At 41.2% G+C, this 20,381-nt stretch overlaps 1 protein-coding gene across 7 annotated transcripts in view; it reads right to left on the reverse strand.

Moving 5' to 3' along the window:
• Positions 1 to 6,256: 6,256 nt before the first annotated feature.
• LOC121855219 (BRISC and BRCA1-A complex member 2-like) overlaps positions 6,257 to 20,381 on the reverse strand; it is a 29,882-nt gene continuing 15,757 nt past the window's right edge. For 3 of the 7 annotated variants that reach the window (XM_042350083.1, XM_042350084.1, XM_042350082.1), the window contains exons 8-9: positions 19,174 to 19,302; positions 9,807 to 10,709 (exon numbers count right to left, since the gene is read on the reverse strand). In XM_042350083.1, coding sequence (XP_042206017.1) covers positions 10,524 to 10,709; positions 19,174 to 19,302 — 315 coding nt within the window. In that variant the 3' untranslated portion in view covers positions 9,807 to 10,523. Of the gene's footprint in view, positions 6,580 to 9,806; positions 10,710 to 10,742; positions 16,328 to 19,173; positions 19,303 to 20,381 lie in introns of those variants that run through there. The other 4 variants (XR_006086751.1, XM_042350087.1, XM_042350085.1 and 1 more) reach the window with 4 other exon arrangements.

The following is a 20,381-nucleotide window of genomic DNA, read 5'->3' on the forward strand; positions in this document are numbered from 1 at the left end:
CATTTGAACACTAATCCAGCCAGCAAAGATCTCTGCCTAACCGTTGTCCATTTCTCGCAACAGCAGTAATCCTGCAGCTTATTGGGCCGTTGGGCCAACGGCCACCAAAACATGTTTGGAGGAAAGTGCCCAGTGTGCCGCCACCTATAGTGTGGTGGCAAAGACTCTCAGTGCTTCAACCTTTTAGTATTTGAAAAATCACAATATACCACCCATTAGCAACTATGATTGTGGAGGGAAGTATTAGCTAATTAAGGAATGTCTTCTGAATAAGCTCCAGTCATGCACATCAGGGCTTCTGAGTCCTGGGTTTTGACTGTACATGAGTTGCCTGAGATGTGCTCGGTTATACATAAAGTCATTGATAACATTATACCTATTACACAATATCAAAACATCACAATAATATGGATATGTACGTATTATTGTACTACCTTATGAGCAATAAAGTTACAAACCAATAATTTATACCAAAGATCTGAATATTCAATACAGTACTACAGTATTTTATTTTCATGTGTGGTGCTGGACATTAACTTGCATGAGAGTTAAAGTAAGCGTGAAACACTTTTATTGCGGTCATTACAACAATCATAATAATGGTAACAGTCACTCTTTCTTTGGTTTGAATATCTATTCTGGTAAATAATTTACAGTACAGTAATAACTCGATTTACGCGGTCAATTGAACCCGCGGAGGTCCGTGTAAAACGAGAAACGTGTAAATGGAATAACAGAACATATGGGATTAATTGAAATAAAGACTGGGCCGACTCTCAAACTCCACTTTTTCGGACACAATATCGACACAATACCTACGTTGTAGTAAAAATAACATCTTAATTTTATGATGGTATGCACACACAATTAATATTTAAGAGAAATACAGTCGCCAGGTGAATGTCCATTCAAATAATGGACTCAACTTCCCCCCCCCCCCTCTTCCCACGCTCGCTGGCTCCTCCCTCTCTGAGAAATATTTGGGTGAAAACACTAGATTTTAAGTTAGGTTAAGTTAGGTTAGGTTAATATAATTGACATTGCTGGATTCCTTGCAAGACCAGGAATATTTTGAATATACACGTCATATATTTTGCACAAAAGATAACATATTTGCTCTGTGTAAACAAAATTCTTGCATTAGATCTAAAATTTGTATGTCAAATGCAAAATCCATGATGTTTATATTCAAAATGATCATCATATTGTAAGAATTCCAGCAATGTAAATTATATTCTGGCCGGGTAATTTGTATGAATTTTATGAGCTAAATAAAAAAATTATATGTCACCCGCGTATATGGGTAGATGCACCACGTAAAGTGGGAATTCCGGTTCTGGCAGGGTACCGCGTAAATGTAGAAACGCGTAAACCAGAACCGCGTAAAGCGGGGTATTACTGTACAGGCATTCCTCAATTTTTGACAGATTTTTGTTCCTGAAAACCTTCTTTTTTTTTTGTAAACTTAGTACATTTTCTCATAGATACCAATTATGAAACTAGAGCTACATTAAAAAAAAAAGTCTTAAAATGACCCAAAAAATGGTACAGAATATTTTCAATTACAGGTATCCGCCATTTAGCGATCGTTCACTTAGTGATAATTTGGTTTGGCAATTTAAAATTTCTAACACCCTTCATTCTTTAACGATCTGCAATTGTTTGGATTAGCAATCTTAAACTCACTTGGAAAAATTCAGGAGGGAAGTCGAAAAAAGACATTTTTTTTCTAAAAGGGATTCTGTGCTCCAAGTAGGTACCTCTACTGGGCGGGCGCTGTGTGTGTGTATATGAAGAGAAGATGATGGGCAGTAATGTATAGGTAGGGGCGGGTCGGGTGGGTGGGGTCAGAGCGCACTCAACCTTCACAGCGAGAGGATGTGCTGCGGATCGCTCCCGGCTCATGTTCAAATTTGTTGACCGTTACGACTGTCAGCCTTGTTTTTTACGTTGGGTTCGCTCTGGCTGCTTTATCTTGTAGTTGTATACATGGATATTATTATTCTTGTATACTACGCTTCTTCCCTATCCTATCCTTTCACCTGTTTGGTAACGAAGCGAACCCTGCGGGCAGAGCCACAAGGGCACCCTCAGAGAGCTGCTGAGTCAAAACAGTAAGGGTGGCAACATTTTCTGTTAAGGTTTCGGCAGTGCTTCATAACCTGTCACTGTTAGGTGTTAGGGCTTGGCTAGGCCCCCGTCAGGGGATTGTCAATTCACCCTACCCCTAGACCCGTCTTTACTCGCCCAGCAAGTGAACAGAAGGAGCGGCATCCATGGGGTTTAGCTGAGGTGGACAGATTAGATAGGATTTTCATGTATGTTACTGACCATGGTCAAAGTGAGAGTGAAGATCTCCGGAACAACGACCCAGGGGTTTCGGATAGGGCTAAAAAGGCTTTTTTAGTGACCTAAGGGTGAGAATAAATAGACTTGAGGATCTGAGAGATGGCTACATCATCCTCACAGAAACAGATGAAGATGCTGATAAACTACATAAGTCTGGTGTCATGGATAAAATGAAAACCAACAGATACAAGGTCATTGTCCCAAGGGAATACGGCACCAAGCTCACCCTTGTATGTAAGAAGTTGGACAAAGATGTGGTGGAAAATAATGCAGAAGAAATAAGAGATGAAATAGAAAAGCAAAACAATGTTAAGATTGTGGAGGTGTACCAAATGTATGCCCATAATATAATCAAGATGGTTTTGAGAATGCTATCACATTACACTGTGAACTATGCAACCTAGAGAAGAAATCCAAGCCTTCAGAAGCACCAGAAGCCCAAGGTCGTCGGAAGAATTAATTTTCTTCAAAATAAATCATCGAAGATATTGGCCACGCTGGAGTGAGAAGAATTCTGGGTCTACTTGGCATACCAAGTATGGGTAATTCCAAGTATTACCGACATTTACACCACATGTTCAATGCTATGAACACTCACTATACAGTACAAACAAGAACAAGTTTTTCAAGCAATCGGGAAACATTATGAAGATCATAACAAAAATGTTCCTGATGAAGATGGAGTCCTGAATATCAACGTATCATATGATGGCTCATGAATGAAGCGAGGTCACTCTTCCAAATTTGGCATGGCTGTCTTTATCAAAGTTTGCACTGGATTTGTTGTTGATTTTGAAGTAATGAGCAAGTATTACTCTGCCTGCGCACTCAAGGAAGGGCACCTCCGAAAAAAGATGACGGCTCCAGACTTTAGGACGTGGAAGACCAAACACGAAGGTAAATGCACCAAGAACTATGAAGGAACATCTGGGGGCATGGAAACAGGAGCAAAAAGAGTTCTGATACAAAAAAATTTTAGGTGACAGCCTCGTTGTGGATCGTTCGACCTGTGCCCAGGTGGGCTAATTCCCGTGTAAAAAATAGAATAAAATAAAATAAAAATCCAGTGCTTACAATACAGTGATTGCCATGAACAATGGCAATGGCCCATACCAGAGCATTCAAGTGAAGAAGCTTGAATGTATCAACCATGTTCAGAAGCAGATGGGAACAAGATTGAGGAAGCTACAGGATGAAGAGAAGGTGGAGATAAAAACAAAGACAGGTAAAACCAAAACAAGCTGTCTGACAAGACCATCGGCACTGTAATAAGCTACTATGGAAATGCCATCAGATCAAGTGTTGGAAAAGTTCTGTAAACATGACGATGGGAGTTATGAGTACCTTCCACCACATATTCAGCACTGACATTCACCCCCAACATGGACTTTACCTTCGGGGATCTGATTCCTGGTGCTTTTTACAGAGGATTAGCAGATGGCAAAAAGGAGGAAGCCATCTCACACAAGGGGAGGTCTCATGTCATCAGTGTTACCAAAGAAGTACAGAATAAGATAAGAGAAGTCTACAAGGGACTGTCATCAAGGGACATCTTGGAGATACAGTCAGTTCTGCTATAGCGCGATAGTTGTGTTCTTGTAAAATATCGTGTTATAGAAAATCGCGTAATAGAAATAACAGGGCTTATGGAGAAAAAAAAATTAGAAGTTAGCCTAACACAAAGGATAGCACAGTCTAAATAAATGTTACATTCATATCTAATAATGAAATCATACAGTAAATGTAACACTTTACCTTGAAAAAATATGAATATAACTTGTTGGGGGAGAAGGGTGATTTTGAGGTTGATAACATCGAGCTTCTCTTCAAGTGTTATATCCTTTCTTTTACAATCATCACCGGGAATTCGATCACCAGAACGCTTCTTGGAGATATTCTTCTTTACCATATTCACAGTTAATACCACAAAATTGGAGAAATAGTAAGCAAAAATCGCGTTACAGCAAACAAGCGTTCGCGTTATACAAATATCGTTCCTCTATTCATAAATCGCGTTAGAGCAAATTCGCGATATCAAAACACGCGTTATAGCAGAACTCACTGTATACCTTTGAGGGCTGACACGAAATGCAAACGAAGTTTTTATTCCAAGATGTGGACATGTGCACGCAAAACCAAGTTTGCTGGGCTTCTTCATGTCCAGTTTGTTGCAAAGACTGCAATCTTGACCACAATTTCGGCTATCAGAAAGCATCTCTTCTGAAAGCAATGAATATAGACTCGCAGGCCCTTAAAAATTTACTGAACACCCAAGACACAGATTGTCAGAAGCACACAACACCAAAGACTTGGCATAGAAAAGGAAAGACTGGGATGAAAAGCACACCAGACTATGCATCAAGAGCCTTTTGATTGAACCTGGCAACAAAGAGGAGTGTGGGCACCTCTGAAACCCTCTCAACTGAGATAGTTCCCTGCCTCAACGAGGTAAAGGGGGACCAAGAGCCTGAAGTTCAGTTGGAGATGCAAAAATACATTAAAAAAGCCATTTTTTCTAAAAACCCGTTTTTGTGATATACAGTAGTCCAGAATGCAACGTCTAGCTTTATACCTAGGTATGTTAATGCCTAGCAATAACTTGCCAGGCCAACATACAGGAAATTAAAACATCTAATAATTACTTAATACTGTAAGTAATATTAGGACACGTCGCTACCTGGCATTTAATTGCAATTCTCAAAACCCCCTCCCACACCCTCCATCACACGCATTGTAAAATCTGCTCAGAATGAGCACTTACATGGGGGAGAAAGGTTGAAAAAACTTTATCAGCCTGTACTTCAAAATCAAAGTTTCCAATGCTCAGATTGAAATTTCTTGCCCAGTTTTTAACCGATTTCATTGAAACAAAAACAAAACACAAAAAGAACCTTTCCTCAACACAGTTACACCCCCATTTTTTTCTAATAAGAACATAAGAACATAAGAATGGAGGAAACTTCAGCGGGCCTATTGGCCCATACTGGGCAGTCCCATTTACACCCAACCCCTGTTGCCCATATAAAGCATCCAACCTATGTTTGAAGATATCCAGCGTATTTGAGTTAATGATGATATTTGGTAACTTGTTCCATTCATCCACTACTCTGTTTCCAAACCAATATTTACCTCTTTCATGCCTAAATCTAAATTTGTCTAATTTAAAACCATTGTTACGAGTTCGCACCTGGTTGGATAGTTTGAGTACCTTTGTAATGTCCCCTTTGTTTAGCCCTGACTTCCATTTATACACCTCTATCATGTCGCCCCTCGCTCTACGTCTCTCGAGGGAGTGCAAATTAAGACGCTTTAACCTGTCTTTGTACTCAAGGTTCCTAATGCCCGGGATTAGTCTTGTCATTCTCCTCTGAATTCTTTCCTGGGATTCTACATCCATTCTGTAATACGGTGACCAGAATTGAACTGCATAATCCAAGTGAGGTTGTACGAGTGCGGGCTGCTACTACTTACTGCTGGGCCACCGAGGCCACCATTTGTAAGAGCGCGCACCACAAGCTGCCACCCTGTAAGGGCTTGGCACTCTTACTACTTACGTTGGTACTCTGACCTGGTAGCATGACATGAGAGGAAGGCCCATAGGTTCATGTAAATATAGTATCGAGTATTAGGGAGAGAACAACGGTGAATACTAAGGTGAATCATAGATCCACATACAAATACAATGTTTATTAAACACAAAAATGGTTACAGAAAAAACAATGTATTCACCCAAAACTGGAACTCCTGGTACCATGCCCTCAGGCTCAATTTACTTGCACCACTACCGGGTGTACCCACACCAAAACACACATAAACTCTTACAGCACCTTAGTGCCAATAAAACCAGTGGCACCTGCCAGTACAACACTCAATACCCCAGGGGCAATACTCCAGCGGCCGCCCTGGGAGTCTCATCACCAAGTGACACCTTCCAACAAACTCCGATAATTCCGGTGAACTAACACCACCACACCAACAGCCCCACCGAGTTATGTACTGTACTCATCCACCAATGATGGGGCTGGCAGTTGTTTGGGGGCTTGACGATCCGGGTTCACCGCAGGGACAGGGCGTTAGAGGTACTACCCCCTATGGGGCCCATGAGTGGTAGCGGAGCTTCTGACGGTCGGGGTTCAAGGGGACACCCGACTCCACTGGATCTCAGACATCTCCCAAGACTAGTGGATGCGTCATCCACGCTACAGACACGGCCTAGGCTGCATTAGGGACCTGTGGGTGGAGGAGCATGGCGCTGACTGACGGTGTATAACGAACCTCAACGTTTCAAAGGGACATTAACTAAGGACATAAAATACTTCACTCAAAGCACATCAACTACGTTACTTTAACACTTGTACAAACAAACTATAGTTAGGTCAAATCACTTAAAAATGGCGAATTACAACACGGAGAAGGTGGAGTGACCTACCTGTGGGTGGAGGAGCATGGCACTGACTGGTATGAAAAAAGCAACCGCCGCCTTCCACCCCCCCCTAAAGTCACAGATTCCACCTACTCAACCATTTCACTGAATTACGTTACTGTAACACTCTGACGTTTGAAACTGAGACTAGGAACTCAGTTTCATTCCCTACTATTATCTTTACAAACAATGCTCTGACTGAGCTTTCAAAAGCAAGAATTAAATTGATAACAAAAGGTTGGATGGGAACAGGTCCCAACACGCAACGCCTTGCTGCAACACCCGTGGAGCAGATTTTAAAGTTTCCTTTCCAGGAATATCAACTCATTCCTCAGTTAACCTCCCTTCCACAATTTCACAATGAATTATCAGTCTCTGCTAATCATAGGTGAAAAAAAAGGTTTACAGGTTCTTGGTAGCAGAAAGAATTTTCCAACTTCCATCAACAAACATACAACATCTCGATGACGTCAACAAAGAAACAGGGGGAACGGAGGACATTTCCACTGGGAGACTCAGAAGGTTTTGTGGACGTGTAAGCGTAATATGAATCATTAGTTTAACAGGTTAGCAGTCATTACGATCATGACAAGGTCTCACAAGCGCAAGATATAGTCTTAAAATGACCTCGCTAGTCTTGTAACTAACACTCCTTTGTATGAACCCAAGTACTTTATTAGCCTTGTTTCGAGCAAAAACACATTGTTTACTTGGCTTAAAATTCCTACTTATCATTACTCCTAAATCTCTCGCAGTCGGATTTCTCAATAATATCCTTGTTCATCTGGTATCTGGTTTCCCTGTTTACATCTCCTATACTGAGTACTTTACATTTGTCCACATTGAATTTCATCTGCCATTTTTCAGACCATTCGAAAAATTTGTTTAGATCTTCCTGTAGTTTTGCGGAGTCCTTGTCAGATTTAATTACAAGTCCTATTTTAGTGTCATCAGCAAATTTACTTATGTTGCTGTCTATGCCGATATCTATGTCATTTATGTATATAATAAATAATAATGGTCCAAGTACTGAGCCTTGGGGAACACCACTAGTGACATTGCTCCAATGGGATTTAGTGCCGTTAATGCTCACTCGCTGTTTCCTGTCCTGTAACCACGCCCTAATCCATTTTAGAATATCACCTTTAATGCCATGAGCCTCTACCTTTCTTATTAGTCTTTCGTGGGGGATTCTGTCGAAGGCTTTGCTAAAGTTGAGATATACCACATCATAATTGTGCCCCTTGTCCACTGATTCGAAAACTGATGAAAAGAATGTTAAAAGATTAGTTAGACATGAACGCTCGCTTGTGAAGCCATGTTGGGAATCATTGATCAACTTGTGCTTCTCCAGGTGATTTCGAATAGAGTTTGAAATGATTGCTTCCAGTAATTTGCCTACAATTGATGTTAGACTGATTGGACGGAAGCTAGTGGATAGTATCTATCTCCTTTCTTGAAAATCGGTATTACATTCGCTATCCTCCAGGATTCTGGTACTACACTGTTTTTAAGGACATGTTAAACAACTTTGCTAAGGGCATACTAAGCTCTTCCTTACATTCCTTCAATACTCTAGCAAATATCTCATCGGGACCAGGTGACTTATTAGGCTTTAGTTTGTCTATTTGCTTACTAACATCGTTACTAGTCACTACTATCCTGCTTAATTTGTTTTATTCTCTATCTCTGTATAGAGTCGGTGCCTCTGGTATCATGTTTAAATTTTCGGTGGTGAAACTGTTGAAAAATATTTATTCAGATATATTGTTCATTTCTCCGTCGTTATCAGTTAGCTAGCCGGTATCTGACTGTATTGGTCCAATCTTTTCTCGTGTTTTAGTTTGCTACATTTGATAGAATCCCTTGGGGTTTGACTTTGCCTCCCTTGCTATCCTCAGCTCATTATTCCTCTTTGCTTTTCTTATCTCGGTCTTAACCCTACCGGCCAATACCTTACAATAATCTCGGAGGTAAACTTCGCCACGATTTATCCACTTACAGTACCTATAGCCTTCCTTTGACCAATAATGTTCTTTAAATAATTATTTATCCATTTAGGGTCATTGTTGTTTGATCTGAGTTTTTTGTATGGTATGTTCTGCCTTTGTGCATTAAGTAACTCATTACTTAAATTGTCGTGGAACTCGGCAACCTCAGAACTCGTTATCAGGTCAGTCTCGACCGTCAAATCATGTGAGGTCATGTAGTTCACCCCCAAGCGTGATACCCCTTCTCTCAACTGCCTCTTCAAACTATCGAAGTTTGCCCTTCTGAAATCTGGAACTTTTGTGGAATTTTCCTTACGGCTGCCCTGAAAATCTAACTGGAATCTAATTTCTCTAATACAGTACTGCAAGATTTATTTTTGGTTGAATATTTTATCTATGTAATGTTCATGGACAATAATAGATCTCTTAGCAATATAAATTTCAAGGCAAAGTAGAAAGCAATAATGGAGAAATTCAGCCTTGAAATTTTTGAAAGGGTTAATAAAGGGTGTGGAGCAAGGGTTTACTGTACCTGTACAGGTGTGGGATTAGCATCTCCTGTGTGTGCTCTGTGTGAATATTCCCACTGAAGTTCATTAATTTATAAACCGCACTGGTCTTTACAAGTGGAAAATACACGCCCGTGTGAAGTGGTCCTTACTGCAAAATATGAGAGTTGCAGGAAGCCCACAAGGTTTGAAATATTACTGTAGGGTACCGTAAATTTATTTGTGAATAGGTGGGGTGTGCTTTGAGAATATCGAATAGGGGGTGTCAAAATGTCAATTACTGATAAGCGGCGGCTACAAATAGTGAGGTGTTCCTTTACCTGTATTTGAATTTACATAAAATAACAAATAATTTCATAGTTCTGTACTGTACAATAAAACATAGTACAATACAGTACAGCTACTCCCCGACTTACGACCTACTCGACTTACGTCCACCCGCACTTACGACCTGCCTCAGTCATACCAAAATTTGGTCAAATTACGTATTTTTGAGTCCCAAAGTCAGTACACAGACAAAATTTTCATCTGTAATTCACTTTAAAATGGCTGGCAAGCTTAAAAGTGAGTGTTTTGTGGTGTTATTTAAGCATTTCCGACTTACGACCTGGATGTCGGTCCCTAACCCCGTCGTAAGTCGGGGAGCAGCTGTACTGAAGCTTATTCAAACCTTATAACTATTTGGGATAGTCAGCTACCCTGTATTTCTTAGAATTTTCATGTGATTTAAATCACTGTAGAAAAAAGATGGTTAACAGAACAGGATGCACACTAAAGTTATTAACAATTATGATAATTACAAGAGACACAATCAAAGTACGACAAGTACAGTAAATGAAAAACGGAGAAAAATGCATTTAAGTTTGTGAACCATCACTTACCATAACTATGGAACCAGTGAAGATATTGAAGTAATTCAAGTGGCAGATTTGTTGTATTGTTAATACAGATTTGGTTGATACATGTACTAAAGAAGGACATCATACATATTGTTCTTGGGCATACCACCACTTGTCCTACTTTGGTTCTGTGCTCCTCATATATTCTCTATGAGTTCCATGACTCAGTTGACACCATTCTGGATAAGAGTTCATGAGGTTTCATTCATATGGCTACACAAGGTTGGTGGGGTGTTATTTCCCTGTGACATGCACTGAGCTGGCTATCAACCACATCAATGTCTTGGGCCAAGCTAACCCTTTTTTGAGAAATGGCATAAAATAAATCTAGTTTATTTTTTCTAAAATAATCTTAATTTGTCCTTATGGATGACATCTGAAATGAGGAAACGTTTGAGAGGATGACGTCCCTGACGTTCCGCACCATCTCCTCCGGGGTCCATTGTGGACTGTATTTCTGGTCCGAGTACTCCTTGGAATATGGTTCTCGGGGACTGTTGTGATACAGTGACTGGAGGACGATCTTCGGTGCCTGCTGCTGTTGTGGAAGACAATAATCTATCTACAGTCCTGTACTGCCATAAAGTAAGTAAGGAAGCAGAGGGAAAAGTGAAAGTGAGAGAGAAGACAGTGAAAAGTATGAGATGGATAAAAGGAAAGAGAAAAAGTAGGGATAAATGTCAACAAGGATTGAAAGGATGTTCAAGAAAAATATAGTAAAACAGTTAATTACATGAGGATCACTGACAAGGTTCTATCCTAATCACATGATAACTAGTTTAAAGGAAAATTTGGGTAAAACTATCCTACCTGAAAAACCTTCCCCAGGGTTGTTACAGTAAATTATAATAGAGTACATAGTTAAGGACACTGGATTAATTAAAGCCACTAAAAATACACTAATGTACACATAGTAAATAATATTTTAGAAAAAAATTCCATAGTAATACACAGTAAATATTTTAGACCTCAAGTAACGTGTCAGGTTCGTAGAAGAATCAGCGGAGTTGGGAGTACCGCTCGCCATCTATGAGCGGCCATCTTGACAGGTTGGGTAGTCATCTTCCAAACATCCTGTATGGCCGCTGTGAAGAGGTTCCACAGTCGTGAAACACTGGACATGAAGGTCATCTGATGCTGACTGGCTCATGATCTCGGCACCTCCACCAGCTGGACGCTCAACAGCATCGTTCTTGCGCTCCTCTGCGCAGCTCGTAGGGCCAGCCTGAAATCCGCCAGGTGAGGCACCTCTTGGACGTGGGCCTTGTGGAACAGTCAGGGCCGCCACATCTCCCCGGTGCTCCAGAGAGTCCACGGTGGTGATGATGTCATGGGAAGGGTGTGAGGCAGAATCCATGAGTCGCAAGGCTAGCCTCTGTATTTTGTCCAGTTTTCCAATGTGGGAAGGAGCGCTGCACATCCACAACAGGGATAAGTTCTCTAAATAAGGCCTTATCTGAGCCTTATACAGCATCAGGATTTCACTGTGGTCAAGGAATCTAGTCAACCTTCTCAGGGCAGATACCCTGAGTGAGGCCTTGCGTGCAGTTATTGAGGTGTTTGTCGAACCTCAAATGTTTGTCAAAAACCACTTCATGGATTGTCATGTAATCCAGAAGTGGCAGAGGCACCTCCCCAAAGAGAATTCTATCCTTCACAGCGTGGGAGGCCACCGGGGAGCAGAATATCACCATCGCTTGTGTTTACTGAGGATCAAAATTTACCTGACAGCGTGTACCCCATCCACGGATCAGCTCCAGTTGCTGGTTCAGTCTCTGGACTGCTCGCTGGCTATCCTGGCGGGAATAAGAGCACGATAGGGTGCAATCATCAGAGTAGGCTGATACCACTGGCATATGTTGTAGGAGGTCATCAATATAGACGTTTCATAAAATCGACCCCAAAACAGATACCTGAGGGACCGACGCCTCTATTGGAAATCTCAGGAGATCTGACTGTTGACGACAACTCTGAGGATCCTCCCTCGCAGGTAGTCTGCTAAAAGCAGGAGGAGGTTCCCCTCGGTTCATTTCGATTGAAACTTTTCCAGGAGGCCCCTGTGCCACACCCAGTCGAAGGCCCCGCTATGTCAAGGGCAATCATGAGGGTGTCCAGATCATTGTCCAATACATCCTGCCAGTCTCTAGAGAAGAGCAGCAGCAGGTCTGAGGTGGATCAATATGATCTGAAACCAAACTGCCAGCTAGACAACAGATTGTGGTGGTCAAAGTGGCAATACACTTCCTCCATGACTAGCTTCTCAAATAACTTACTGACCACAGATAACAGTGATATGGAACGGTAGTTTCCTGGGTCCGACTTTGACTGCTTTTTATGGACAGTTACGACCTGCTTCCACATGATAGGCCACATGTTTTCCACCTTGCAGGTGTTGCAAACAGTCAAAAGAGGACCAGTTAGCTCATTGGCACAATGTCAGAAGACATATGGGCTGATGTTGTCAGGGCCAACTGTTTTTTTTAACATTAAATTTTCAAAGTAGATGTTTGACTCTTGAGTTACTGCCACTGTGGTCGGCTGTTCCTCACACTCTAGTTGTAGAAGTTCTATTGGGTTCTGGGACAGTCATTTTAGGGCTGAAGAGCTCTCCCAGCAGCTCCGCCTTGTCCCTGCTGCTGGTAACTAAAGTTCTTTCCAGTTTGGTAAGAGGAGAAATTGACTCTTGTTGGCCAATCCTCTGGTTCTCCTTCACCAGCACCAACCACATTTTGGAGTCCACCCCCACACCAGTTGGCTTGCGGTGCATATCGGCCTCCCATCTCGTTATGGCCCACTTACTGGTGGCAACCATGTGCTTGCAGGTCATTCGGTGCGCGTATTTGTTGTGTCGGGTCGGGTTCCCTTTGTACCTCACCCACGCCATATACTTGGCCTCTGCAGCAAACTAGGGACAGTCCATGGGTTTGGTGATGGACTGGCGATGTGGTACGTAAAGCTGCTGTATATCCAAGAGTCAAGTAGTGAGGGTCTTAGCCTTGTGATCTACACCATCAAGAAGAAGACTGTCTCAGTCCGTGTAGTGCAGATCATGGAGGGCCAGTTAGCACAGTCCGAGAGCCAAATGGTACGAGTGGAGGCCTCATCACTCGCCACACCCAACATCATCTGGGACAGGATCACGTAGTGGTCTGAACTACATACTGGTCCCAGTTGGTAGCATCAGATGGACTCATCCTGAAGGTCAGAGAAGACAGCGCCAGCATCCCCATGTGTATGTAGGTAGGAAAATCTCTGTGATCCACCAGACACTGAACTGTCAGGAGGTTATCATAGGAGTCTTGGACGAGATAATAATTGAAGTCCCAGCGATCATGATGTGTTGACAGTTGTGTCGTGTAAGGAGGTCATCCAGGTGCTCTGTCAGAAAGTCGAGGGATGCGCATCCTTGCCAATGGGGGCAGTAAAGACCACCGAGCATGAAAGCAGCACCACCGGCAAGGACAATGCGAAAGAAAGGTGCTTCCATCCACGCTGGGATGTTAGCTTCCAGGACCTACACCTGAAGTGCTTCCTTGAAACAGACAACCACACCTCCACCTGCCTTTCCTTGACAATTTTTCCTGACCCACTGGCTGTAGTACACCATTTATTTTCCAAATGTGGACTCCATGCTGCTGTTCAGTATTGTCTTTAACTACAATGATGTTCGCATTGCTCTTTACGGCAAAACTGTGCCAATGTTGATCCAGAGGCCCCTCACACTGACCAAGAGGAGCACTAAACGGTTCCGGCGGGGGTGACCAGGGGGGTGGTGAGGTGGGTGAATTGTCCTGGGTAGAGCCATTCTGGGGGCAAGGGGGGTCACAGCCGATTGTGAGCTTGGAAAGTGGTTTGGGATGGAATCAGGCCCAGAGGCCGGGTCAGGATCAGTGATGCCCAATACGGAGACGTCTATCCAGGAGAACATCCCCAGTCAGGAAACTGTGGGTGGATCAGGCCAGGTTATGAGCCTGTTGAGCTTATAAGGTTAGCTTCAAGGAGCTGTGTTCTCTAATGGACTTTCCTGCAGCAGGTCTCTCTCTTCTCTCTATCTCTCTCTCTCCACATATAAGCAGCATGGAGTGTGTACATAGTCCATGTTATATTATGCACCTGGAGTTTGGAATAAAGATTATGGAGCTGCTTTGTAAAATATCTTTCTCCTGCTTCTCTTCACCTTCCATCTTTTTTGTTCACACTTTCTCTAACTTCTTTTCTTCCACTTTTGTCTTCCATTCTCTCCTACTCCTGACCCACCATCCCTCCTACACCGGTCTCTCCCTCAACTCCACCTCTCCCTCCCTCCTATATCAGTCCCTCACTCTCCCAACCATCCCTCCTCTGCCCTGAAATATGATCAGATACAGTGGAGTCTTGATAATTCCCTCGTTAGGTACCAGAGGCCAAAAAATACCCATAAACTGTTCCAAAACTACTTTACCAAACACTAAACATTGTACATAACACATCGAAAAGATATAGTAACAAATAGATATTGTACAACTAATTCGATATTACTTAAACATCTGTTTCCCTTCTCATACTCATCCTGTGGATTACACCAACACATCATCAAAACACGCAGGAGCCAGGCTGGCTGTGACCGCGCTATGTAAACAATGAACCAGCAATTTAATACCCCACAGCAACTCAATTTGGGTTAAGTGTAGGATTTTTGTTCTCAAGAAAATTTATTACTTTAGATAATGTCTTATTAAAGCGGTTCCTACAGTAAACAATATGAGAATTATGGTGAAATTGTATAATGATGTATTATTGAGGTTGGAGGAGGAGAGCATTGAAATGATATTTCCACAACTTTTATGGCTTCTTGTGTAAATAAACAATGCGGCAGCCAACACTTAGCCATGAATTACGAATATTTGACTAGGAAATTTCAAAAAGAGGTGCTGTATCTATGAATTTAAGAATGTGAATTTGTATTTCACAAATTATCATAACTCCATTGTATCCCTGTTAGCCAGAGTAATTGGTGCAGAGCTCTTCCAGGGATGAGAGATTTCCAGGTAATGAGACAACTGTCTGAAACCCACAAAAATCCCACATCACCTGATTTTTCCGGGTCCTGGTAAAATTTCTTGGAATTTTCCGGAAATTACGGTAAGCATTATTTCATCCTCTGAATTTGCTCCCAGACCCGGTAAAAAAAAAAAAAATTGGAGTTTCCATAATTTTTTCGGAATTTTCTAGAAAAATTCTCCTGATTTTCAGCCTCTAAAGCTCGTTCACAGACCCAGAATTGAAAGACTTTTTCCAGAAAATTTCCAAGCCAATTTCAATTCCGGGTACTGCACATTTTTGGAGAGTTCCGGCTAATGGAGTTATTACTGTAGAGTATTGTGAAGGTATTCTATCAAAAAACTCGAAGAAAGGAGAGAAAGTGGTGCAAAACAAGTAAAGAAAGGAGAGAAAGTGGTGCAAAACAAGTAAAGAAAGTGAGAGGTTAGGGTTACTACAATTATAGTAAAGGTCTGATTATCCAACTTGCATGGGACCTTCGATGGATCAGATAATTTGACTTTTACTGTGGCAGAAACACATTTGCTCAAATTCTTAATCTACACATTTGGTATACAAACTTTACTGAGGTTACTCCAACTCCCTTTACATAACAGATTCTCTCCAATTCCCTGGTCAGTAATTGGCAAAATGTGGGAGTTTGTATGTCAATTTCATTCAAAATCCATCCTGTATAAGGTTGTCTTAAAATGTGGTACCGGTTGGACCTCGCTTATCCAGGAAGCTTGGGACCAGACCGGTTCCGGATTAAGGAAAATTCTGAACCATCGAAGCCGAGGTTAAATAAAGGCAAAATAATGCATAAAATGTACTGTTACTGGTACCAATACAACTTATATCAACATAAATCTAGCCCAGGCTTACTGGACCTCCTTATGACAATGTTAGTACTATGGCACAGGTTTACTGTACTGTGACACAGAAATAAGTAGATTAGCAGAAAAAGCAAAGAGAAAATTGTATATTATTGAATTATTGATACCTGAACCTGTAAAACATTATGTGATAAAGTAAAGCATATGAACAAAAACTAACGACAGCCAGATTCAAACACCGTGCCGAACGATCGAAGCTGCCAGACTATCGGATCCTGCATTAGAGGGGTCCAGCCTGTACCTGTAATTCACACTTTTCAACAAAATTTAATCAGAAAAAAGTAAATAAAAACCTTGAAAGAAAAAGTATTTAACAAAGAAAGGGTAAAATGACCCAGATCACCTTCAATATTATAATATATAAGAGAAAGTTTGTGGATAATTTCCTCTCCCGCAGCATCATCATCAATCAGCTGATGTAAGTGTAGGTGGGTCAGTGAGTATGGACGGACATGCCAGGCCATCCTATGTAGATTAACTTTTATTATCTCTGTGTGTACTGTATTACTGTAGCAGTGCGTATATTTTTGTTTCATTCGTGTATATACAGGTACTTGTATTTGTTGGAACATATGAATTATTGGTCAAAGGTTAACCCAGTGTAGTTGCCAGCTGCCACTTAAAATGTTCAGTTTATGTTGAGACTTTAATACTAACATTTCTGAAATTAAACTTGTTTTTTGTTTTTCAGTGTTAATTTCCAACAAGTTTATCACATCAAACCATTTGTTCCTAACCCCTGTGACCCAATTATACAAAATAGATATCTGAATGGCATAGTGATGTTCGGAGCTTGGAGCCCTCTGCTGTTACTTGATTAAGCTGTCACTGGAAATTTTTTGTCCCCTACCAAATGGCCTTGATTTACCCAATCATGAGGTGGAAACTGGACACTTATACTCCAAGCAATTTGTACTGTATTTGCAGTGCTCTAACATGTACATAATAAGTACAGTACTGTACTGGAACTTATGGGTGCAATGCACCTGTTTTGGACTTCTCCTTTTCTGAGTGAGAATTGTGAACTCTTGGAACAATCTGCCAGAGAGCGTTGTGACGGCACTGAGTGTGAGCTCTTTCAAGACCAGACTTGACAAACACCGGAGCAGGTTCAGATACATTCAGGAGCCAGTACATGCTCAGCACTTGCCATCAGTGTGTATCAAAGATGTGACTGATCACCCAAGTGGCTAATGAGCCAATCAGTGAAGAGGGTAAAAGTAAAAAAGTAAAAGTAGTCTAACATCACACATATTCCCTGCACCATCTTTCAGCTAGGTTCCTCCCTCCCCAACACACAAATACTTCACCTCACCTGTAACCCTATACTGTTTGTACAGTACTGTACTGTATATGCACCAGCCCCTACGATGCTGTGTACAAATATCAAGTTGTATATTTACTGTACAGGTATTTCATTTCTAATCTTGTACTTATCATTAATATGGGCTCTTAGGGTCACTGGTTCCTTTTATGTATTTAAGAATTTGTGATTTGCGATCTTTGGGTCCCAACGCAAACACATGGTATTGATACTTTGGTGTAACAAATTTTATGTCCCTATATTTAATGTAACATATTTTATGTAACAAATTACTCTTATATTGTCTATTTAATTCTTTTTTATTTATTTATTTACTCTTTTATTCTTTCTTTTACTCTTTCTTTATTATCCAATTCTCTTTTCTTCTGTGTTCGTTATACAGGTACTCGTATACTTCTGAGATGAGGAAGGTTTATGTTTGTGGTGAGTCTGAGGGGCAGGAATGTAGGCCTACAGTGGCCCCTAACACACCAGCAAGGGGAGATTGAGGGAGGCTGGTCAGGGGAACTAAGATACAACACTTAAGAGGAGAAAATATGAAATACTTATTATTTAGGACTAACTGTATTACTGTATGACACCAAACACATGCATGACAATGTTTTAGTCAACACAAGGGAATTGAGAACTAATCATAATGATTCTTCATTTATTAACGACGTTACTCAAAATGAACAGTTACACTTTCGAAACAATAACCTATCTTCCGAGCTAGCTACCTAGGGGTTATATGAATCACAATACATTTCGTGAAACGGATAAACCTAATAGGTACTCACATTATAGCCGCCATATAAGGAGGTGACACCCAGGACACAACCACACTTAACTCTGACCAAACACAGACTCCGCTTTTCAAACTGCGTCAGCCCACAAGGGACGCCACAACTTTCATGACGTCACGCCTCATAGGCTTTCTCATTGGTTGAAGACAGGCCTAAGGCCTTCATACTATAGGCCTAAGACCTTCATACTATTGGCTTGAAATTGGCGGGAACTCTCAGGTGGCGGGAAACTCATGACATTGTTACATTGGGTTCAAGGATCCAAGACCCACTGCACCCATGTTATATATCACCAACATTCAGGAAGTTCATACATTCACTAAATGTTTAGTCCTAAAAGTATGTGAATTACTAACTAACTAATTCAAGCCACCCCTTTCCATTAAATTTAAATTTCCGCTAAATCGAATTACAGTTACTTTTGTTCGATTTACCAAACTACAGTATTTCATTAAATTGAGCGTGATTTCGTTAAATTCTGCACCAAAAGCGCCACACTTCGCTCGGCGCGTCGGCTTTCTTTACATTTGCTCAGTCTGTGTCCTGCTGCCACTGCGTGTGTTGTTCACTGCTACTCCTCGGTCAACTAACTACACTGGAGCAGGTCAGGTCAATAACATGGGATTCATTAATCCACCTCCACCGCAAACGAAAGAAGAGCTAATAAAAAAAATGGGTGACATAACAACAGGTCAGGTCAAAAACAAGAGACACATTAACCATCTGCCCTACATCCACCTCAAATGCTTTCAAAGCATTTTAAACCTTAGGCCAGTTATTATTCATTAATTAATACCCTAACACCACAACATCACACGCAAAACATCTAGAGTTTAAAGTCTTTTGTGTGTGAGACACTGTGAGTTGGAGGTAGGGGAGAGGAGGCAGGGGCCAGGGAAGGAGGGAGGGAGCAGGGAGAGTTCATTATACACACTTAGAGCATTTAAAAAGAAAAAAAAAATACAATACTGTACATACCTGAGGAAAGAGTTGACCAAGAGTAATGAAGGTGAGAAAGTGAAAGTCCTTCACTTCGAACATGAGCACAACCTTGCTAAAGCGCTCAGCATCATACTCCATCACAGCACAACCAAACTGACATAACACCTGCAATGTTATAAATAAACTACAGTACTTTATTGGCTGAAACGAACACTAAAATCCTTTAACCCCAATGTGTCAATCCAAAATTCTTAGCTACTGCAAATTACAATAAAAATTTCCCAAAGATCAATGGCCAACAATGATGTTACTGCAAGACAGACAGACACTGAGACGATGGCTGTATCCTATCAACTACAATAATTCAGCAGTTCCAAAAGGCCTACCTAGTTGGGTGAGTATACATTTTCTAGATTCTAGAGAGTTTGAGCCATGTACACACAGCTCTCTAGGTATGTAAGGATTGTTCCTAAATCTATGGACCTCACCTCTAGTGACAATACAGTAAAACCTCTATACATTTAAAGTCCAAAAATCCGGATGCCAGAAATCCGGACCACCCGAGAATCCGGACTTTTCAAAAACTCACTATTTTTTTTTTAAATTTAGCTGGCTTTTGTGTGTATGTGCGCATGCGTGAGTGCCACAGCTGCACAGCGACAACAAGTGACCATGCGGTCGCCACTTTAAAACGAGCAATCAAAATGTGACAACGTATTTTGAGTCCTACTCTTTCCAGTTACAGAGTACTGTACAAGCCCATAATAATGGCTCCAAAAGTAGATAAACTTCGTTGTGTGAAGAGAGAGAAGAACACGTTGAAATTGAGTGACAAACTTGAAATAATTAAGAAACTAGAATGAGGTGTGAGCAATACTGTTCTAATGGAAACATACGACATTGGAAAGTCTACAATTTATGATATAAAAAAGGCAAAGAATAAAATTCTAGAATTCACAGCTTCTTCTTTAAAACTGCTCGTTTTGATAAATGAAACATGCTATATTTGCTAATGAATAAATTATCAAAATGTACCTGTTCATCTCTTCTTTATTCCTCCTTAAATTTGAATTTTAAAAGTACAATACTGCCTGAGAATCCGGAAAATCCGAAAATCCGGACCGACCCAATCCCCAAGCAGTCCGGATTTTTGGACTTCTACTGTACACTGCACTTCAATACCAGGAATTTGCTTTTATTTCAGTGTGTATGTTTGTACGTGCATTTGAATGTCTGCGTGGGTG

This window comes from Homarus americanus, unplaced genomic scaffold, assembly GCF_018991925.1.
Source record: "Homarus americanus isolate GMGI-L3 unplaced genomic scaffold, GMGI_Hamer_2.0 scaffold2783, whole genome shotgun sequence".
In the NCBI taxonomy this organism is placed as follows: Eukaryota; Metazoa; Arthropoda; class Malacostraca; order Decapoda; family Nephropidae; genus Homarus; species Homarus americanus.